This window comes from Motacilla alba, chromosome 4, assembly GCF_015832195.1.
Source record: "Motacilla alba alba isolate MOTALB_02 chromosome 4, Motacilla_alba_V1.0_pri, whole genome shotgun sequence".
Classification (NCBI taxonomy): Eukaryota; Metazoa; Chordata; class Aves; order Passeriformes; family Motacillidae; genus Motacilla; species Motacilla alba.
The window spans coordinates 46,029,156-46,053,029 of NC_052019.1; the positions used below are offsets into that span (position 1 = coordinate 46,029,156).

The following is a 23,874-nucleotide window of genomic DNA, read 5'->3' on the forward strand; positions in this document are numbered from 1 at the left end:
GTTTTGATAAATTCTTTCAATAAAATGCAACAGTGAAACATAAATGATTTTATAGCAAGTTTGAGATACCTTACTTTTCCAGCACTAATCCACCTTCCTGAGGGAAAAAATAATCGGTTTACTGGTTCTGCTTTAGTTAAATCTTTCCATATACAATGTTCTGAGTCATAAATGCTGTATCTTACTACACCTGCTTTTAAACAAGTGTATAAATCATGTATGTTTGAGTGTTTTGATAAATTCTTTCAATAAAATACAACAGTGAAACATAAATGATTTTATAGCAAGTTTGAGATACCTTACTTTTCCAGCACTATTTACTGAGAAAGCTTCATTGTCATGCTAATCTAAACTTTACCTATGGTGTCACAAAGAGTCAATGCACAGACCAGGGAAAAGGAAACCGTAATTTCAGGAAAAGAATCTTTACTACTCCATGCAGAAGTTAATTATCCTGTGAGCTACTGTTATGTTACAGTAAATGGTACTAAAAAGGCTGTCCTTGCTTTTTCTGTCATTTTACCAGCAGTAAGAATTACCAGCCTCCATTGTTCTAATGAGATTTGACAAATATTTAGAAGAACTTTGCCTCAGCAGTTTCTTCACAGGGTTCTAAAAAAAAAACCAAACAAGCAAAACAAACCCAAACCATCGAGTGACCAAACCATTTTTAAAGCTATTTATTGCAACTTTTAAAACTTCAGTGGTCAAAAATACCCAGGTGCTGTGGAGTAACTAAATGTTCATATCAGCTTTGAAAGGGCATCTCCAATATACACAAAACCAAAGTCAGTCCTTGTCGCTGATTTCCTGGATGGGAAGTCTCAGGTGCAGAGGTTGGCGCAGACGCCTTAGCGATTCTTCTGTCTGCCAATGAAAGAGAGAGGGAGAGTTCATCCTTCTGCAGCCTTTCTCCTCTTTCACACATGCACTGTCTTTCTTTTCTCAGAAAGCACTGGTCTTAGGCAAGGAACCAAGCCAATCAAACAGAGGATGCTGAACACTGACAGACCTGCTCAACTCATGCAGTCTCCAGAGAGAAGCATGAACCCTGCCTATCAACCCACTCATCCACACCTCAAAGTATTATTTTCCTGAAACGACAATTTAAAAACCCATACCCCCAGGCCACCAAAAAGGCATCAAACTCTAACATTATGTCAATTATGGCACATGAAATTACACCCTGAACTATGGGTTTTGAGCTAAAATTAGAGGTAGTTTCCATTTTCTTTTATGAGACATTGAACACATGGCTGTCAAGATGGGATGGAGGAGTAATAATTGAGGAGTGAGAGATCTGCTACAACTATTTCATGAAGGCCACCAAATTCCTCCTAGGTGTACATACCACCTTTTCCATCCAGTCACACACATTCTGTAAATCTTAGTCTTTTGCCTACGGAATAAGGCTATGATGTAAAATGCTAAACACTCTGCAAGGCAGTCTCCTTCCAAGGAAAGGAGGAGATTGGTTTACCACAGTAGTGCAGCAAATATACTGTACCCAAAATAAATGCAGCTATTGTATTATATGGCCAAAAATGCAACACTAATTAGAGTATGCAAAAAATAGATGTCATGCTGATAAACTGACTTGTTTTAAATTGAATTCATGAAGGTCTCCGTTTCTGATGACCTACAGAAGTAGTTTATACGTCAAAGGCAAACATTGTATGATTATCTGAACAGCTGAAACTGGCTGATAAGCATGCAGAGTTTTGATAGCAAGCCTTGAGTTTACTGAAGAAGTCTTAAGCCAGAAGCTGCATCATTATTGCAGGACTGCACTTAAATACCTCTGCTAGGTCGTCTTTGAGCTTGTTGTATCGTTCCACATTAAAACGCTGCTTTTTGGATTTGCGGTAGAAGTAGTGGAGGAACTGCCTGTCCTTAGCAAGAGGATAAATGTAGTCCTGGGGAAGGAAGGAGGACACGGATTTATGGTTAGCAAGGAAACTGAGTAGAGGTCAGCATGTTTCAGGAAGACTTATCTTGTCAAGCACCAATGTATGTTTTGTAAAGCTACATATGAAATTCTGCTCTTAGGGGGCCATAAGGGCTTTTTAAACACATAGTAGGAGTAATTTCTATCATATCTGAAGGGATTTTCGGTTATGATAAAGACACAGTGTGATCTTTGTGACTGGAGCCACCTCAACCAATGGAGTCTACTTCCAAGGAGACAGAGAAAATTCAGGAACTACTTCTTGAGGACTTACTTGAAAATCTTAAGCAATGGCACAGGCAGCTGTTCAAAAAACCCAAGCAGCAATCTCTTTATCTACTCACAAAAAGTAGGAATGGCTTAGCCCTTCTTAAAAACCAGTCAGAAGGAGTAAAACTCACATTCTAAGCCAGCTCTTCATAAAAACAGGAAAATCTCTCCTTTTCACTGAAGGAACCTAATTTCTCACATGGTCTATAGATCCATTGGTATAATGGAAGAAAGTACTGGTTACTCTTCCACATACTTCCACAACAGAAATAGTTATGCATCACAGAAAGTTCAAGATGTCCACTTTAAGAGTAAAGTACAGAGCTAAAACAGGAAAAAGAAACATTTCTCAAAGTCTTAGTAAGATTTCAGAACAAGCCTGTATTGTGAAGCTAAGATCTGAGCAAATCTTTTGCTTCTACACAATGCCTGCCTCATTTCAGCTGTACTAGATTTACCCCCATTCACTCTAAGTCACAGTAAAGCGGTCTGATTATGAAGAGCAGAGCAATAACAGTTTTTCAGGCACGAAATATATTTCAGTATATTTCAGTAATGCAACTGCCAGAGTTCCAAACAGTTTGATACTCTGCACTGTATGTACACAAACTCCAGCAAATAAAAACCACTGTTGGGTGATTTGCTGCTGTAAGGCAGCACTCACAAACTGGCAGAGCACTATCAGCTGCTCTCTCATTACTGCAGTGAGAGCAAGGTGCCATTTACTACACAAAGTGATCTACAAACATTTTAAAGGAGAGACTTGCTTTCCTCACTTTTCATTCCCTAGGTTATTAAATCTTACCAACAGCAGTTATGCTCAGTAGCTGGCCTGCAGTTCATGTGCAGCAGTACCTGCTTGATTCTGCATGATGTAATGTTTGTATCCAGCTGCATTAGGGATCAAACAAGTCCCTGTCTGATGGCCAGGCCACTTACTGAATTCTGTTTTCATCAGAGCTCAAACATTGCGATTCACAGACTCAGTTTTCCTCCTTTTCCATATTCCAGACATTTAGCAGACAAGGACTCCCTCACCTGCTTGGTAAGAACGAAGTAGGCGTAGAAAGCCATGGCACTCCCATAGGTGATGAAGTAAGTGACTGGCTCCATGATGTCCCATGAGTAGACCCACCACGTGAGCCACGCCAGAGCTCCCCCCTGAGTAGACATCAGGGCTAGGCCGACCCATAAAAGCCTGGAGGTTTTTGCATCTGCACTGTCCATGATTCTGGCTTTCATCTGAAGAAAAAAAATGCAGAAACCTGTTCAAATAAACATGAGTGCTCCTCTGATGAACAGCTCCTCAACTATGCTTTCTCCCCCTGGGCTAGATCCTTTCTCAGGATCTCTTATCAACACCCCTTACTGACTTACCCTGCTGAGAAAATAAAAGCACTGCAGTCCAAGGGCAACCAAATCTTCTTGCCATTGTGCACCATGAATTCCTTCTATTAATCTCCTCTTTGCTCTCTTAGGGTTCTATGTCTATTTGATTTCCATTTACCATTCAAGGCAGTGCTGGGTAACGCTGAGGCTGGCCCTCATAAAGCAGGAGTCCTGTTGTCCACTACCCTAACCCACTACTGTGGTTTTTTGCTGTTGTGGGTATTCAGGACTCATAAAGCAACAGGTGACTTTCAAAGACATTTCAATAAATGGCCTTTCAATCTCAATACTAGCCATGTTCATGACAGCTTTCTCCAGGTGTTGTGGTTTCTACCCCATGAAGGTCCACAACAGGAAAAAAAAGAACTGAATTGAAAATAATTTGCATTCTACCTGAGTTGACCTCGTTTACATAACAAACACAATGGACACAGCCTAGCCATTTATGCTGATTTTCTTCTGATGAAAGGAAAAGCTTTTGAGTTTGAAAAAAAAAAGTACCCCCACTTTCTAACCTGCTCAAGAGGCAGCAGCTCTCCTTTCAGATGGTCCAGTTTCTGTAGCAATTCTCTCTCTTTCCTGATCTGGTGATCTTCTAAATGTAGAGCCACAAATAGTCTGTGAACCAAGGATTTGATATCTTCCATTTCAGTAGCATGCTCACTACTCAGCTTATCTGAAAAGAAAATATTTGTCATATAAACCATTTCAAGAATACACCCTTCTTCATTACCCCAACCCTAAGGGCAGGACCATCTAAAGGTAAAAAGACAAAGCCAAAGAGAAACACCTTTCTCCCAGGTCCCAGTCTTCTGAGATTTCCCATGCCTTTCATTAAATGAAGTGAGATGATCAGTTATTACGGATTGCTCTTACCTTTTACAGGAGGTGACACACTGTATGCTGTGTTGTTGATAACAAGCTTAAAGTCATTCATCAATAAGACGTCCATTAAGGTTGCATCAGAGACCTTGCTACCATCTGCAGAAGAAAGATTTCAGTTCTAGATCACTTATCATGAATTTTAAACAATAGCAGATAACCCTGCAGAAAAGTGCTGGGGTTCTTCACTAATAATGTTTGGAAGCAACTCTACTTTTAGAACTGGTAGATAATACTAAACAGTCAGGAGGAATACACAGTGTGAATCTTGGGGCTGTCCTGTGCAGGGAATGGAGTTGAACTTTGATGGTTTGGAGAACCCTTTTCTACATTTTTTTTTGTTTTGTTTTGGGTTTTTTTGTTTTGTTTTGTTTGTTTGAGTTTTTTCATGCAGAAATTTACAGGAATGGTACCCCACAAATTTTACATGCAATTTTACAGCTCCAACCAAAAAGGAGTTCTGGATTAATTAGCAGGAACTACTACTCCTGTAACAGTGGCTGCCAGGAGCACACTGGGGTTCAGATGGCCCAAGAGCCCCCAGAGCCACACACCACTGCTGCTGGGCAAATCATTGTGGCACAAGGGTTTGAAAAGCTGTGGAGCAGCTGCCCCGCAGTAGCTCTTTGAGACGATTCTCATTTTCTACACACAAAAAGGGCACCTTCCCTTGCCCTTCCAAGGGCTAGGCAGCTTTACTCCCAAGATGAATAACCAAATAAGCTACAAAATACCAAGATTTTTGTATGTAGATATTTGTCACAGTGCTACTGCCTCAGCTCATCCATCTGTCCTCACACATCCACTACAGAAGGGCCCCACAGTCAACCCCACATCTGCAATTATTTGTTCACCAGAACCCTGTCCTCAGGCCCCATCTGATGAGGCTTAGACTACTGAACTCTGCAGGCAAACGCCCCAGCTGGCTTGCCTCCCACTCTGTATGGGTAGCAAAGCAAACCCAGAAGCCGATCACTTTCAATCCAAAATTGTAATGTGCCTATCCACTTGTTTCTTTTTTCTTTTCCAGTGTAATAAAACATCAAGGCTCATTTGCATGTACATTATTAAGGTGACATTTGGAACTCTTTCTGTAACATTTAAGGGAAAAATGCTTTTCAAAAGAAGTGCCAGACAGGCTCTTTGTTCTAGATGTTCTGAATACACCACTGATTTATTAACCTGTGCAATCTTATATTAACTGAAAAGAAGTTTTGAGGAAAGGGAGGTATTTTATTTTAGAAAATTCCTCATAGGCTTTAAGCAAAGGCTCCAAAGTAGCCTCCTATACCTAAGCACAAGTGTTCCAATCTGGACCAAGGGTCATTTTTTGTCTACAAAAGGTTTGCAGGACGAAAATCAAATCCACAGATAATGAAAGTGAGTCACCATACACAGCACTGATGACTTCAATTAAGGTTAGGTTTCGTTTAATGGTTAAATGATATAAAAGTGTGTCTACACTAAATCAAGGCTTCATAGTTTTCCTTAATAATTAATGTTTAAGTTCAAATCTCAGTACTTGACCAATAGTTTCTCTTTACAGTATCAGTTTCCTAATGAAAACTCAGCTGTTCTATAACATTACAATTGCCCGGCACTTGACAAATACACAGCAGAGAATTATTCTGAGTCCCTGTTTTAATCTAAGTGTTCCCAAATCAGAGGGGATGGGGGTGTGTTTAAACAGATCAGATGAGGTGAAAACAACTCAAATTCATCTCCACTTTGGAATCTGCTGCCTGTCGATGCCAAAAATGCCAGCCTTGTAGGTTTCTTACAGGAATTACCTCATGTTTCACAAGTGACCCATGTTTGCACTGAAGCAGGAATAGTTAGCTTTTGCTGACATAGCAGAGAGGAAAGGAATCCAGAGTGAATCCCAAACACTCCTGTCCTGGATGTCTGCACAACAGCAGTACCCAAAGGTTAACTGCTGCCAGCACCCCTCTGAGCTCTGCCTCACCCCTCTAAGAAATCCTTTGTAGGGAAAAAATTCTGTGTTAAGGGGAAGGCCAGCTGCTCACAACGACCATTTCCTAAAGTGGCTTCTGCAGATAAAGAGTCTTTTAGGAAATTATCTTCAAGAGAATTTTCTATTTTTGCTCCCTAGCAGACACTGTCAAAACAAAGCAAAACAAGACCAAAAAAACCCAACACCAAAGCTCCCCTGTACACGAAGCTCCTGAAGCTCATGGGCACACTGGGACCCACACAGATCACATCTCCATTGCTCCAGAGGATATCAACAAATTTCTCTGTGGGGTATTTAGTAAAACAGGAAAATGCGCCCACAAAGGAAAGTAAAGCAGCTTCTCTTAGGTCTGTGGCTTCCTGACCTTCTGGGAACATCCATCTATTTTTAGTTTCTTTAAAAGCCCCTGCAGCCCTCTGTAAGTATCAACCAGAAAGAAAAGAATGTTATAAATTCACCCAGCTATGAAACCAGACCAGCTTCATTGACACAACCCTTTCTTCTGCTTATGTGTTACTTGCTGTTAAATAAATCTTTCCGTAGGTATGCAGGTATCCTTATTTTTTTTTCTTTTTAGGGGTGTTGAGTGGGGAAGAGGAGGAATAGATGTTTTTAATTAACCAAATTCAAATACCTATTCTACCAGATTATTCAGACAAAAAGCCCTACATCCCAATTCTAGTTTTAAGATTGAATCCTTCTCTAGTACCAGGGCAGGGGTTGCAAGAGCAATGCCAAAATACAGACTGAGTTTTCTTGGAGATAAAATGGAGAATAGGGTTAATTCAATTTCTGTTTTATCAATGGGCAAACCAAAGACACAAGACAGAAGAGAACAGTGAGCAAAGCTTGAGAAAATTACCTGAAGACTTGGGACAATTGGATAAACAGGATATTACAAGGAGGAAAGGCCACACCAATGCTACAATACCAGTTATCCTTTGACCCTAGCAATCAGTTTCCTTTCAACCCAAGGGCCCTGAAATATTGTACTCCAGCTGATAAATGTCTTAAAAAACTATCCTCAATGTCTTAAAAAACTATCCTTTACTATTGCACACACTATCTGGTTGCTTAGCTCTTGAGTTTTTTGTACAGAAGTATGTATTGTAGTAAGGCAAATGGATTCTTTTAGCTCTTGGTAACACTGAAGAACTGGCAGGCATCACATTCAATAGCCCGACAGGTTGTCTTTTAAGAATGATCACAGAGGACAAGGAAAGAAAGAGACATCAAGGAAATCAGGAGATATTTATTTAAACACAGCATTACAAAGAGAAACTAATTGAAAAAGGTAACAGAGGACACTACTGGGATAAAAGAAGAGTTCCAGTAATAGATCCAATTCTGTATTTTTAATCAGCAACAGTGCTAAACCTGATGAAGGACTGAACTTATGCTCCAGAAGAGAAGTACAGTTCATTTGAAAAGGAATGCATTTATTTCAGGGAATAACAGAAATACAAAATACCTGTTGCAAACACTTCAGCTCTCTCAATTCCTCTATCTTCTCTTTGCACATCCTGCAGGAATGCTCCTACAGTGGTCACTACTGGCTTGACAGTGAACTGACAGCGTTCACTTCTTGTGGGCAGCATAAGAGTTATCACAGGAAGACCATGTCTGTAATTAATAGTTACCTCTGGTGGGGGTAAAGAAAGAAAACTAAGTGAAAAAGTTGCACTGTAGATTTAAAACACAGGATAAATAAGAAAAATTACACAAAGCATTTCTAGATTTAAAAAAATTAATACAGTATTTCTGTTTCTGGAAGATATAGCTATAACCATGCAACTAATGTGACTTCACAGACTCTCATAAAATAAATACAAAGCTTGTTGACACCGACTGGAAGGGGGAAAAGTTGCTGTAAAAGCTTACCATCAGATGGCACCAGCGTGCTGTGAGGCGCTCCTTCCTGGCCCCTCCAACCTCCGGTGCACCTCCAGAGCCCCACCTGCAGCACGGACACAAGGAAACTTGCCTTAGAATAGTTAGGATGCAAAGTGTACCTGGATAAAGGCAGCATCCAGCCTGTCACGGTGACCTGCTTCCGTGTGATTTGACACCAGAGGTGTCTGCCTGAAGAAAAACCCCTTACTTGGCAATTTCATGAAAAAGGTGAAACCATCCTTATAGCAAGCATGATTTCTGCTAAAGCTATTACAGTATTGCCCACAGAAAAACGTTCTGTCTATTGTGGTTTAATTAACTCAAGGAAAAAAGAGAAAGGGGAAGAAATGAAAGGAAAAAAATTTGCAGTGTTTCTGAAGTGCTTCATGCAACTCTTGCAGTAAAACCTCTCCTCTCTCCACAAAACAGCCTCTTGAAAAACTTCTACTTCGTGGCGCCTAAAGGCAGAATTCCACAGTGTAACTTCCAACAGAGGGCATGGCTTCAGAGAAAACTCACTGTTGTGCTGAATCATGAACAACAATCACAAATAAAATAATAAGGGACTGAGGTTACTACCTGTTGATTCACAGCTATATACTGTATACCAAAAGCTGGCTGTTGAGACTTGTGGTCCTAAAGGACAACAACAACAATACAGCCTGAAGGTCTTTTATGTTTTAAATATGAATGGCCGTCTCAACTGCATGCTGAGAGATGATGCTGCAAATACCAGCACCACTGTGCTCTGGTATGACACTGAAGGAGGCACAGCCAGCGGCAGTGAGTGTTCTCTCTGCCCTGGGACAGCAATGACAGCGGGTTTTGAACCTGCAGGGTTCAAAAGCCAAAGCCTGCCCCTACCAGAGCCGCTGGGGAGAACCACCATTATACTTCAACACAGTCATATCAAAACACAGAAGACAAACTGCTCTGATTAGACCCACTACTTAAAGCTGTCCACCCAGGCTGTGGAAGGTGCAATGTCCTTTGCACTCACAGCTAATCCCCCTGCACAAGGAGAGGGACAATTTTATTGCAGCAATTCCACGGAGCAGATGTTATTGCTATAAACTAAGAGTAACAGGTAAAAGAAGGGAAATCACAAAAAAAAAAAAAAAAAAAAAGAAAAACCACACATGGGCTGGACCAAGGCCTGGGATTTGAAATAGGATAGCTGGGGAAAGTGGAAAACAATGTAGAGAGAGATAAGGATCGATTTTCCCCCGGTGAGCTTTATAGCTCATCTTTCTGAAGGCCAAAACATTTCACAGTCTGCAAGATAATATTCTTTGACAAGGCAGGAAAACAAAACTGTAAAAGCATAACGCCCTGGCCATTCAATATGCCAAACACTGCTCACCACATTCACATGATTTATTTGTTTTTAAAGAAATACAGCCTTGGATGTCTGGATAGGAATATGCTATTAGGTTAAATAAAAAAGTCATCTATAAATGAATCTGTGTGTTTCAAAGATGCTTTTTACCTGGAACAAGCACTTTTCAGGATTTAAAGAAAGTAAGTGATTCTGGGTGTTTTCAACACTAAGAAATGTGTGTGTTGTAATCTTCAGGGATCAAAGACAGACAGAAACCGAGACTAAACAGCAGAATATCTTAAACACAAAAGTATGGCTCAAAGAAAGGTAGACAGTAGGAGCACAGGAATGCTGACAGCCACCCAGAGCTAAGGATGCATCTGTTTCTTGAGCAGAGCAAGAGACCTTCACTGAAGCCAGGCAGGACACAGCCCAGCTCACCAGTTCTCATCCCATTTGCAGGGGCACCTGCACCCACAAAACATTTAGGAACACCCAGCCTGGAGCATGGAGACAGCCCTCAAAACAGGATCTGCTTTGGAACAGTGAACAGGAGAACTCAACAGCTCTGAACACAACAGCAACTCGTTTCTTTATGGGGTTACAAAGGGATCATAAGGAACTAATTTTATTACAGACACTTAACATATAACTTTGCAATCAGTATCTAGACACTGATCATTCAACATGCCCCAGGCAATGAACTGCACCCTGCCTGTATTTGAAGGTTACCCAAATTCCCAACAAAAGGAATTAATTACATACTTTACTTATAGAAGAAACAATGCATCCAACAATTAATGCAAATTAAATATATTAATACATCAATTTAAAATACTTATTAAATCACTTTTATTGAAATAAGATCTTTACAGTAGTTCATTCTATTATTCTTTAGATTCTGACGTTACTATTCATGATCCACTGAAAGAATCTCTATATACTGGAGCTGTTTTGGTTTGGTTTTTTTTAGATTGTGTGTAAATGCAGATCGCCCCTTAAAATTACCTGCAAAGAATAAGAAAAGCAAAAGCCATAGAGCCATGGAGTTGAACTAATTTCCAAATAATTAACTCTTTCCATATTAGCTCTAGGGTGATGAATTGGGAAGCATGAAGGGCTGGGTTAACTTTCTCCCTCTCTTTCCAGATTTAAATTTCCATTTTGAGTAAAGTTATTAAACCATTAGCTTGTGCCCTCCAGCCAAATCATTGTGCTCCCTTTGAGATGCTTGGAATGACCCCTATCCTAGCCCTAGAAAAGATATGTTAGTCAGCAAGCATCACAGCTACAGGGAAGACTTGAACTACGGGACCAAAGCAAAGGGACTGCTGCCCTCACAACAACATCAGTGAAAGCAGAAACAGGAATGTGTGTCCTGAATTAACTGCATCACAAGCTTTCAGATACTGTAAGGAGCACAGCATACTACTAACAACTCTTCTATATGCTAGTGTGTGCCTCTGGGCTATTTCCTCTAACCTCACAAAGGCTAGGCAAGCTATTCTAGAGCTTTCTGCAATTTGCACACACAGGAGGCAGGGCATCTGGCTAAAGCACCTCTAACACAACCACAATTATGTTCAGGAGTCAAAGGCTGATGAGCAGCAGTTAGCTGTGAAACACCCCTTCCCTCTCAGCTACACCTGCAAAATAGATATATAATGCAAAATACATGGGAGCAGCAGTTGGCCTCATCTCTTGACTCAGTTCAAGGCACGGACCGTCTTGGGAATGAAAACTTGTAAGAATTTAAGGCATAGAGTGTTAACTGTGATAAAAATAATCCAACATGTTCTGTTAAAAATACCAGTTGATATAAAACAGAAAATATATATGCAGTTTAAACATGTACTTCCTCTGTTAAGGGCACCTCTGGTTCTCTAACAGCAGAGAAGTTGTCACTGTTAAAGTCAAGAGTGGAAATTTCAACTTTTTCTGGTGGTTTACAGCAAAATTTTAGGTACTAATGCAGCATCATAACTGAGCTGGAAAACCAGGCAGCCAGACATGACAAGTGGGAGAGACTGGAATAGAAATACTGTATTTTTCACTTTTGAGAGTGGCAAATGACTGAACCTACCTACACTGCAGCTTCTGGAGCTAGCAGTTCCAAACAATCTACCTCTTATGATTTGAGTGATTGTTCCTGCAAACTTAAGCTCAAATTCACTTGTGACCAGTCATGTCTAAGAAATTGGTATCATTACCAGTATATGAGGCAACATGAAAGATCTGACATTCCTCAGCACTTCAAGAAGTATGCATGCATATAGTAACCTCACCAGGAACTGTAACTTCTGTTCTGTAGAACATTATAATGTCAGTGAGAAGAGAGAGAGAGCATAGGAATAAAATATTTTTCACACAAGAAAGTCATCTTGTATATGGAATTCTACAAAAAGATGTTATTAGGACACTTTTTGAGAACACTTTCTAAATTATTGTTTACTTAATTTTGACTTACCATACCAAAATATTGTAATAAATCTGAATCAAAATCCAGCTAGCCAGCAATCATATTTTTGAAATTTTTGTCTTTGCTTATATGCATCTTGGAAGATATGTTAGTTTTTGTTTGTTATTTCAACAGCAATAAAAAATGTAACGCTCCTTCAACATTCAAGTCCCCAGTAATTTGCATTTATTAGAGGAAGCAACCAAAAAAGAGTCAGCTCAACTCTATCTGCCCTCTTCCTGAAGGGACATGCAATATTACAAAGCGAAATACTATATTCCTTCAGTGTGAGATCCTTTTGAGAGTGCCTCAAGTCAAACTCATGGGCAGTTTTCACAAAAAATAATGCAGGCTGTTATGTGAATGGTCTCCCACATTCTTATTTCCTTCTCTCTGAGGCAATGATAAGAATCTGATATAGAAAAGCACAATAATGAAATGCCCTATTCCACAAAGCACAAGCCTTTTACCCTTAATTACACTGCAGCAAAACACATTCTAATTAAAACGTATCTTGCAGTGTGCTTTTCCATAGTAATGCAGTGCTACAGGCAGAAGAGGAGAGCTCAGTTATCTCCTGGAGTCCTTGTCCAACACTTGGTACAGCTCCCTCCACACAGCTACTGAAGAAGGACTGCAGAAAAGGAGCAGGATGAGACAATTCATGGGGGAAACTAGTAGTTGCAATGCCTAAGAATGAATTTTGGGGCCTTTTTTTCCCCTGAGTGTCACCAGACAAGCCAACATCCCCAGTATCCATTGCTCTCCTCAGCTGCTGATCTCATCCAGTTTGTGAAGCAGAGTGCAGGGCAAGTCACCTCCCTGGATGCTGCCTGCTTGAAAGGGCAGGAGAAACATGAGGGCAGGTATGTGTTAGCCACCGTTCAGTGAAGGCATGTGCTGAATAGCTGTGTGTATTTTCCATATTGACTTACATGTTTCTCTGACAAACACACTTAGAAGTTCCCTGCAGACAAATGATGTCAGGTCCTGATTCTTTGAGGGAAACCAACCAAGATGAATTAATTAAGGACTAACAATCTGTAATTTCAGAACAATCTACAGACATTTCAGAATGGTTTAAAACCAAGGGAAATGAGGAAAAAGAAGCAAGTGTTGCCACAGTCTACTGAGCTTGCAGATCATGCACAACCAAGCTAACCAAAAATGAATCATTGCTCCGATCAAGTTTACAAGAAGTACACATAAGGTATTTCCCTTTTTAAAATGAGTCACTAAGGCCATTTGGGAGATATCTGCTATTAAATTTCTGTGCTGATTTTGTAAGCAATCCTACATGATCAGGAAAATAAGACATATGGAACCCTAACAACTGCCTACAATCATCTTACAAGGGCCCACTTGAGATACAGATGATTTCTCTTTTACTAACTTTTCATTTGTCTCTTCTTACACCTAAAAGGTTGTCATTGTTTCTTCACTGGTCTCAGGACTGATTTAGATGATCATGCAACAACAGCCTCAATGCAAACAGCAGCTTTAGAGCACATTGCTCAGATTTAGCCATCACTCAGGTTTCTGGAAGCCCAGCTTAAATTAAACAAACAGAATCCTTGCAACAGACACATCGCTCATTCTGTCAAAACACCCCATACCAATACACCAGTTTCAGCCAGGGAAGATGCTTTTGATACCTGGGAGTATTCAAGATACATTTCCCTTTCCTAGGACAAAAAACTAAAGATTTTTTTTTTTATTTTCCTGAGAGACAGCTTTATTTTCCTGAGAGACACCTCTGTCTGAAATGGGCCATGCAATGAATACCTTCTGCCAGCTGTTCCACAAGGCACTGTAGAAACTACATTGATACATACGATACATAGTGCAACATTTATATTTCAATCCTTTCCATGTAGCTAATTCGAAATCTTCAATATTTTTAACCCCTTCTTCTGTACAAATCAACTTTAAAAGAAGTAGCCAGTAGGTCTCTTCCAGCAAAGCAGTAGTTTCAACATGAGTATCTATGTTCCAGTGATCTTGAAGAAGCAAGAGCAATACAGGATGCATATGGCTTTTCCTCAAAACTCACTTGCCCTTACAGCATTGTTCAAACCCAATAAAAGAGCCCAAGCCATCAAAATTTTGGTTTCATGTGCCTGTTATTTTTTGTGCCTTTATCATTCCTGCTGAGCTTTCATTTCCTGCTTCTGCTTAGATTCCAAGAACAGCTGCCACGAGTTTTAATCAACCAATTTACCAATGACCAAAATGACAGCTATGATAAGAAGTGCACTGAGGCAACTGGCCACCAAGAATCTCTTTTATGAAGGTCCAGCAGGTCAAATCCACCACTGCAGAGCAGTTTTTCCTGGGAGACCTTCCACCTACTCTCCTGCTGGGCATCCTCCAGCTGCATTCTGCTTCCTCACTACTCCTTTGTGCTCTCTCACCCACTCCCTGCTCAAACTTTCCCTACCCTCATGCACACCCCACTCCATGGGGTGCATGCACAATGGGGAGAGAATCCATTGTGCAACAGGGGCAGAGGTCCCTCTTCTTGAGATGTATCTCACTGAGGTCATCTGACACTACACCAGGCACCTGTGGATGCAGAGCCTTAGGGAAGCACCAGTATTTGCATCCACATCTGTTTTACAAGCCACAAAAACAGAGGCTGAAAAAACTGACATTTAAAGCAGGCTGAAATTAAGCCTTGCCCTCCTTTAACCAAAAGTATGATTTCAGTAACTCCTCACTGCAGTGACTCCTCACTGCAAAGAAGCAACACTACAAGTGCTGAGGAGATGAGAAGGATGAACATCAGCTGGCAGCATCTGCCTGTAGTGTCTTCTGGGGTACAGAAGGTAGTGTCTCTGAAGGTACAGACATTCCCCCTTTTCAAAATAAGCTGATCTCCAAAGCAGTGTAGAAACAGGCCTAAAACCAAGACAGCTGTGCAGGCCAAGTGCATTTTTAGGAGCGACACCATTGTGTCTTATTTTATCAAACCTTTATCTTCTCTTCCTACAAAAAAACCCTGCAAATCTTAAATCTCTTCTGAATCCAAGTTTCACTTTATTGGAAATATTGCATTTTCATCCAGTTTCAATGAAGTCTGCTTGTCTGAAAGCTGCTGTTCTTCCCAATCTACTTCATTTTCAGAGGGAAAGATAAGATGCAACACCTAAAAGGTAGTTTGCAAATCAGACAGGGCTAAGAATTTGAGAGGGAGAGATTACAGCATGAAAATGTATTTGTGCTTTATCAAAAGCAAAGGCAAGCCTACATCCAAGAGCTGTACTATCAGTTCCCCAAAACAGTCTAGGTCAAAAGATGAATGTGTCAGCCCAGACAGGATTTTTAATTTGTCCCACAGATCTTTGCTCTTGTGCTGTGCCTTTTGGGAAGGCATGCTGATCTGAATAGTTGCAAATCTTTAAGAGTAACAAGAGTGATTTTGGTTTAAAAATACACTTATATTTTATTAGATAAGAAAATGGGCTTGCTGCATATTTTCTTACAAAGGTATTAGAAAGACTGTATCTTAATGTACACAGCTGTTTTTCAGCTCTAAGAAAATTTCATGTTTCTTAGAAAGACAAAAAAAATTGCTCAAACTCTTCTCTAGGAATAAATGTTCAAACTGCCAGACAAGAAAAACCTTGTTCAAATTTCAGCTGAAATGAGATAACAAGAGACAAAAGGATGCAAAGTCAGATGAATACACTTACATGTTTATCAAAGTTCCAGCCAAGTCTTCCTTTTCTCCCACAGAACTTTTCAGATTGAAAGCACTGAGCAGGTTGCAGCACACAGGACAAAGATGATGTAACTCACAAAACGGAACTGCTTGTCAACATTTTCATTTATAACGGACATTTCTATTTACAACATAAATAATTCTGTCCCTTCTCCCCACAACTCAACAGAATTAGGTTTTCATATACTTACAAGGATGTACTTCTCTTTCAGGGACATTTTTTCCCCAGGCTCTTCTTTACTCAACTGCAGATTTCAAAAGCCTTAAGGCATTTACGGCTTGGCTAATACAGAAGAGACTGCTTGGAAAGTGTGACTGACTCAAGGCTTAGAATTAGTATCTGATAGATGTGGGTGAAAAGCCAGTCAGAATCACCAGCAGTGACAGTTTTCACCCAGCTTTTCAGCAAGCTTTCTAGCAGGTAACACACTTCAGAATCACTCCATCAAGCAGATCTTGGAAAGGTAACCAGCTGAGCAGCTGCTGAAACGCCCCAGGCAAGGAAAGCTGGCTGTTCACTGCATCCCTTCCATTCCTCATCCAGCCACCTCTCCAGCAAAGGGTTTCTATCTCTCTCTCCTGCTCTTTCCCACCTAGTTCCCTCCCCCAAGGTCTCCCCCAGGGTCCGACCACAAGCCATGAGAAACCACAATACTCTAAAGAATCAAAGCAACCATCTCCCCTGTGCAATTGTATCATCTCTTTTCTTCCACTTCCTGAAAACTTAACTGCACTATTCTATAAAACAGCAGAGAAACTCTGCTGTCTTGAAGAGCATTTCCCACAGCTAGCAATTTCTCCTGCCCAAACACCATCACCCCAAAGGCAGAATTTTGTTGGCAATGCAGACTTAATTATTATTTGGAGGGGCAGGAAAATGTTAGGGATCAAATCTAAGACAACAGAGGACAGTAACAGTCCATGTCTGCCTTAGCCACACCTAGATTTGCTCTAAATTATACTGGGACTATCTGTTGTTGCACTTTTAGAGAGGCTTCTCCTTTTTCTCCTGCCACAACAATTCCAGAAATGTGTTGTCTATATTATTATTCTAAAATAGGACATCATGTATTGATGGTTTTAGAAACCATCATATTTCCTTTTTTTTTTTTCTTTAAAGGTCTGCAATAAGACTAGCCCAAACACTTAAGAACTCATGTTTTTTGCATGCAGCTGTAAACAGGTATCTTTCCAAAGGGGAAAAACATATATCTTCTGATTGCTTATCTAAAAAAAGAAAAAATAAAAAAGAAAAAGTAGGAGCAGAATAACAAGACAACTAACAGACTAGATCAAATCAAATGTCCTTCTCTCTTAGTAGCTGGCATTAGGATGTAGGTATAGTGATCTGTATCCTTTATGACAGATAGTTATAAAGCAATTCCAAAATTGAACTTAGTTTATATTCCAGTTTTATATGCTGCTACACTCCTGAGGATACTCAAATTACTTGCAGGGAGTACAAAACACACTTTTTACCCTTGTTAGAAAGTAACCCAAGAAAACAACGGCACAAGAACTGAAGTAAACAGAGAATCATATTACTTTCCCTTTTAATAGATTCTAATGAATAATATTTCTAAAAAGTGTCTAGGGCAGATACTGTGAGAACATGAGCAACCAGCTGCAAACTTAACATCACAACTTCATAGAAACTTTAACAGTTGATGTCAGAAACCACAGAGCTGTCATTTAATAGAGCCTGGCAGTGGAAACATAACAAACTAAAAAATCAAACAAAACCAAAGGAAGTAAACATTTCTAAGGAATAAGATCAAAGGGGCAACTACAAACACACCAGTTTCAAGAGCTTCCAGCCTTCATGCACACCTTGCAGAGCAGTTACAACAAATTTGGTTTAGCAAGATCAACACTTTACGGAAGACAACAACCTCATTCAAAGTCCGTATCAGAGATCTACATTAACAGTTTTAAAACCATGAAATTCATCTTGCAGGCAAGCTTAAAACCATCTCTTTGTTTTCTGAAAGAGAGCTCTGCTGGGAGAAGTAGCTTCAAGAGCATTCCTGATAGAAAAGTTGCCACAGCAGAGGAACCTAGAAAATCCAACCTCTCAGGCATGAAACACAAACGTGCTGCCAAGAGTGCAGGGGCCTTGCTGGCCCAATAGTTCAGCAAAGGTCCCAATGAGCAAGTATGTTCCTGGCACTTCATGACTTATGTCTAAGGACTCATCACTCCCAAATATTTGTGGACAGAGGTCTCCCCATTGCCATTCCCAAAGAGACACAGCAAAATGTTGTAAGATGTCAAAAAGGAAACATTTTTGCTTTATTTTTAAATTTTCTTTTGGAAATCTATGTTCTCCCACTGACATTCAAGAAGCTTCTTTAATCTAAAACCGTCAAATGGCTGTGGCTTTGGTGATACTACTCACTTCCGTGTTTCAGCTGTTGGCATCAATGTTTTAAAAACATAATTTAGCTGAACCAGTGACTGAGCGAACTCATTTGCAACACCATATCCATCATAAACAAATTTTTACCTTCTTCCTGCAGGAGTAAAAGCACAAAGCATACACACAGCAATGAATTTTTTTAATCAACAACCAATACTGGTTGTGATACGCTGAGCTATTGTTCTGACCTTCAGTTTTACTCTGTACAACATGCTTGCACATTTATCCCTGTCTACAGAGCAGGCAAAGCTAACAAAAAGTTTTCCTGTAGAGGTTTCTGGTGTTTTTTTCTAAACTTACTATCACAGGAGAAACAATCACAAGCAGTACAGGAAGATGAAAGGCTCTGCGTGCTCCGGATGGACCAGAACCTGTGTTCCGATGCGCCCGCTGTGCCTCCCAGAGGGGGAAGTGAGCAAAACTGCATGTTAGCTGCTCCCTTCTCACACCAGAGCCTTTGAACTCCAGCCAATTAAGAGCTGGTCTATTTCCTCTTCCTCCATTAATGCATTCAGGGCATGTATCTGAAAGACTAATGCAATAGACAGGGCAAGAATCTGGTTCTTCTGAATGCAAGGTTCACCATGTGTTTTTAGGATTTTATCACTACAGCAAACAAGAATTCCATGCCACACAGAGCTAGCAGGAAGTAGCCCAAAGCTGTTGCGCTTTTTCTCCTCAAGCCTATACTAACACCAATATATATATTGGATGTAGTCATCTTGTCTTCCAACACAAGCAGATTGCTGTAGCAGTGACTGTAAGGCAGAATCCCTTACCCAGCTCCATCTTTGGGAGACATTTAAATGCAGGTACCATCTATGAATCAGACTCCTGAAGAGAGCAGAATCTCTACCCTGCAGCACTGACAGAAGTCATGGTGGCAAGTTTCCTCTAAGGTACCAATAAATCCTCTCAGGCTGTTAGTTAATAAAGTTAAAGCAGAGTTTTATCCCTAGTCTTGCTCCTAATTGAGTGGAAACATCCCATTCAGGGAAATTACTACTAGAGGAAAACTCTCATAAAAGATAAATAAATCCCACAGAATACATCAGGTTAAAATACAGCCTGTACTCCAGAACAAGCCACAACACTGTCCCAGAAAATGCATGGTCAGTCGTTACTCTGTTTATCTTCACCTCATTCCCAACATGCACCCAAACTCACACAGGAATTCTATGTAAAGTCCAATTCCAAATAACTTAGAATTGTGGGTTTTGACATACACATCATTAATGCTCTACTACTCAGAGCAAGCAGTACTACATACTTGCATTCAGAGGACCTGAAAACTGCTCAGTTCTTAATCTTGGAATTTTAACACGGGATCACTGGAAAATTAAAGTTACTCCTTCCCTCTGTTACACAAATGTGTATATGCAAAGAGACTTCCTACCATGAAAATATTCTGCCACTGTATTTTGACATTAAGTATCAAAGAATATAAAGTTTGCCTTATTTTGTAAAGCATTATATATATCCAGTTTATAAAGGAAAAACAAAAAGGCTGGTGGAAGCCAACAGGTGTTCTAACATGTTGCATCAAATTTCTCTTGAAATAGCAGAGAAATTCATCCCTAAAACACTAACACAGAGGGACAACGTGTATTTTTGATACATCAACCAAACCACTTAGTGGAAAGTTATTCACTGTAATTGGAAAAAAGTATATAAAACAGAATTCAAAATTACACTTAGTCCTTAAAAATTATGGATCATTTCTCCCTTGTATCAGCTTTGATCTGAAAGAAGATGTAGAGTACAGGTTTGTATCAGAAGCTGCGAGAACTCCTTGTTCTGAAGAAATCTGAAATGTCTTCACAGCACTAACAGCTTTTTAAACCCATTAGCAAGGCAGCTCTGTGTTATTTATCTCGTTCACTGGCACTTCTGAATTTCCAAGTGACCTAGCACTTTCCAGGTGAAGTTTCTCATTTCTCAGTTCATCAGGGGCAAGTCAAAGCCTTACTAATTCTGCCAAGAGAAGAACAGGAAAAACCTGCTATAATTAACATCCCACCTGAAGGCAGGAGTATTATGCAGAGTTATTAATGACCTGGTTTGGTTTGGGTTTTTTTTTTTGGTAGTGTGGTTTTCCACTACCAAAGGAAGGAGGAAGGAGAAACACAATCACACCACATGTCTGTCTACCAAAGTCAGTCTCCAGTAAGATTTAAGATCATTTAATTATGCAGCTTACCAGCCACTCAGAAACAGTTAACAAGTGCTCAAAGATCCAACAGCCTGCATTGCCTCTACTGGGACACATGATACTTTACACATTAGGGATGTTAATTTTAAATTAAATATGATTACAGAGGTCACTCAAAACTGACATTTAATATCTGCTTACTCCTGACAGCACACTTGTCACTCTGCACCACTAAAACAAGAGGAAGGAGCCATGCTCCTCAGGAGCATGGCTGAGCTATTCCATCTTGATGTGTTTACCCAGTACCTTCAAACAACAATTAATTTGTATGTAAAATAGTTTTAACATGTTTTTCTGTGCATGTGGACAAAAGTAAGCCAACCAAATGAAAACAAAAACCAAACAAAAAAAACCACTTTACACCTGTGTATTCCTATCAATAAGGGAAGACATCTTTCACAAAGGTCACCAGCAGGGTGGCCTACACAATGGACACTGAAGCACTGCAGATATTGCTGTGTGGAGTTCCTGGTCTTACACAAAGCTTGAGAGCTGGCAGGGTAAGTGCACTGTGGGCACCATATTCAAAGACACACCCTTCTTGGAATAATCAAGTTATAACACAGGTGTTGTCAGAAGCATGGAAAAGATGTGCAACCTACACTGAGAAACCACTCTTCTGTAGGAAAATGGCTTAATAAACTGCCTAATACATTCTTATCTTTCCTGCACTTTTCAGGCTTTTTTTTTTCCCCAGAGTCCTTTTGCAAGCTCTTCCCAGTCTAATCTGCCTGTGGACAAGAATAGCACAGATTGTTCCAAGAGTCTATTATAGGACAATATCTTTTATACCTCAGCAAAGGTACCAATTTTAACCTCCATAAAAGTGAAAGAACCATGCTAATGTATTCTCTGCCATTTTACAGTGCAGCAATTTTCTTCCTGCTGCCAATGCAAGCAGGTGAGCTGCAAGTCAGACCAAGTGGTAATTCTGGTTTTGTCTCACTGTCTGGACTTGGCAAAGGCATTCACATCCAAGTTTTAAGGTAGAGCAGTACCCTCAAGGTGTTTCACACTTGAGGTGTTTCACACCTGAGGTATTTAAGCCTGGCTCTGGAAACAATTATTGTAGTTTCTTTACAGAAAACTCAAAACTTTCCAGTTTTCCAGCATTCAGAATTCCAGACTCACTAATGTTACACTGGGAGACTAATACTTCTAACTCACAGTACCCTCCCCATACTCACCTGCCCCAAAATCTTTTGAATACAACCTTACAATGGGGTTCAAATCACTATCACTATCCTCACAGCCATCACTATCTTCATGCCTCTTTCACAACAGCCACTTTGCAGGACATACCTATCATTTATGTTCTCCTATTTCCAGATGGTGGAACTTATTTTTTTACATCCTATAATTTTTTTTTACTTTTTTTTTTTTTTTAAACTGTATTGAAACAACACTACTGGGTTTGGTAGCTTACTGGAAAACCTTAGACATATTACTGCACCTCAGAGATGGAAATGACGACACTTAACCTAACTTCTGCTCACCTTTACATATTATATGGGATGCAAAGGAATCAATTTCAGCAAGGACACAGAGTTTCCAACCACTGACCTCTCCATTAATCAGCAAAGCAACTGGTAAAACATATTGTTTGGGTAATCTGTATATTGTACCAGTAATTGTGTTTTGCTCCAGACACTGAGGATACTAAACCATAAACACTGGCAGGTAAGAGCTCTTACACAGCCACACCAACCATGTGGCATCACTGCATTCAGTTTATTTTGTGCCATCCTGTTAGCATATTCAAGACGTACATTTTAGGAGGTGCTAGTAATTGGTATGCTGGGAGCCCAGTTAAGCCTTTCTTGTTCCCACCTCCAGTTTGTCAAACTTTAGAATCTGAAATGGATTACTGCACCTTTCACAGTGCCAGAGATACTCCTTCACAAAAAGGAGGAAGACAGCTTTCAAGTCAATTTTACAAGGACAATTGGCTTCAAGGATATAAATTAAAGATGAAATGCAATAGACACAACAGCAAAAGGTTTCACACCATGCAAACATAATGACTGCTGAAGAATCCCTTGCAATCAGAAAGAAAACAAGCACTTCTTTCTTATGGTCAACCTAACCTGCCATCTCATACCTCTGTTACATTATGTGTGATTACCCATTTCCTTACAAAATTGTCCAACAGTCAGAGCTCAGCTTTTGTCAAACGGTGAACAGCTGAATTTCTTTCTATTTTGAAAAACCAAGCTGCCAGCCACAGGCAATTTTCAAGCTAATCAGTAAAATGTCTTTAGCGCCATAATTAAAAAAAAAACACCTCACTTTTGTTTCATAATTAATGTCCTACAAGTAAAAGCAGTGCAATCACCTGTACATGAAAAGAATCAGAAGTAAACCATTTACTCTCCTCAAAGAACTTAATGACTCAATTATTTTTCCAAGGCAAGGCAGGCAAAGTCTAAAGCTCAGTGTTATCTCTAGAAGATTAAAGCAACAAATCAAAGAATACTTATTCTTTATCATTCTTTATAATTATTATCCAGAGCTTCACATTAACTGTTAAAGGTAAATGACAGGCCACATTGCAAAGATTCATACTCCTGTTCTGCCTAGAGCCAAGATAAGCCAATCCAAACCCTGAGCTATGGGAAAATGATATCAGAGGCACTTCAACAGCTATTTCATACCTATATATATAGAGATCTACATCTATCTCTATATAAATAAACATATATATATATATATATAAAGCCTTCCTGTCCTTAGCTTAAATTAGAAAAGCCTGAAAACCAGGTGGATTTTGGTCAGTGAACTCACAAGTTCACTTCAGAATTCTCTTCCGGTAAGGAACAAAAATATTATTTTGGCTTGATTCAACTTGCTCTATTTCTGTTTTGCTGCTAAACCATGCTCGTTATTTTCAGAACATTAACATTTGCATTGCATCCTCACTATCTGGAATCTGTAACTCCTGGAAATGTGGCATCCAGTTATCCAAAAGTAGCACAGCATTATTCTTACCAACCAGGAATACATCCACAGACATTGTGGCTACATTAATGGATCTCCCAAAGGGCTTTAGTACCCTAAAGATTACTTTTTTTCTTTAAAGGAAGTCTCTTACACACTTATCAGGGTTCTGAACAACTGCATATTGGGAGACATTTCATCACATATCCCACCACTCATCCAAATCCACCTGACCATGGTCATCAAAATACTAGACTGACAAAAGGAAGAAAAGAACCTTAACCCTTGGAGTTCCTGAACCTGCTAACTAATTTCCACTCAGTCTTGAGAGATGGCAGGCACACAGACAGTCCTTGCATTAGCAACTGGGGACCCACTGACACTTCCTACCCTCAGCTCAACATGGCACATCCTGTGGGCAAGGGCAAGGGTGACTAGGGGAATAC

The 23,874-nt window shown here is 39.9% G+C and overlaps 1 protein-coding gene across 1 annotated transcript; it reads right to left on the reverse strand.

Annotated features, from left to right (window-relative positions):
• Positions 1-666: 666 nt before the first annotated feature.
• MCUB (mitochondrial calcium uniporter dominant negative subunit beta) lies at positions 667-8,508 on the reverse strand. The gene is made up of 7 exons (XM_038136332.1): positions 8,346-8,508; positions 7,936-8,106; positions 4,484-4,588; positions 4,123-4,283; positions 3,257-3,460; positions 1,800-1,916; positions 667-867 (listed from the first exon to the last, which is right to left on the reverse strand). Exons 1-7 carry the CDS (start codon positions 8,491-8,493, stop codon positions 790-792), a joined length of 984 nt encoding a protein of 327 aa, XP_037992260.1. The 5' UTR covers positions 8,494-8,508; the 3' UTR covers positions 667-789.
• Positions 8,509-23,874: the final 15,366 nt, after the last annotated feature.

Bases quoted from the DNA above. Each gene is read 5' to 3' on its own strand.
- MCUB (XM_038136332.1), bottom strand. From the start codon at position 8,493: ATGCTGCCTTTATCCAGGTACACTTTGCATCCTAACTATTCTAAGGCA. The intron at 1,917-3,256 runs GTGAGGGAGTCC...TTCCTTCCCCAG, and splicing joins ACTTCGTTCTTACCAAGCAG to GACTACATTTATCCTCTTGC. The intron at 868-1,799 runs GTATTTAAGTGC...TTTCATTGGCAG, and splicing joins TCAAAGACGACCTAGCAGAG to ACAGAAGAATCGCTAAGGCG.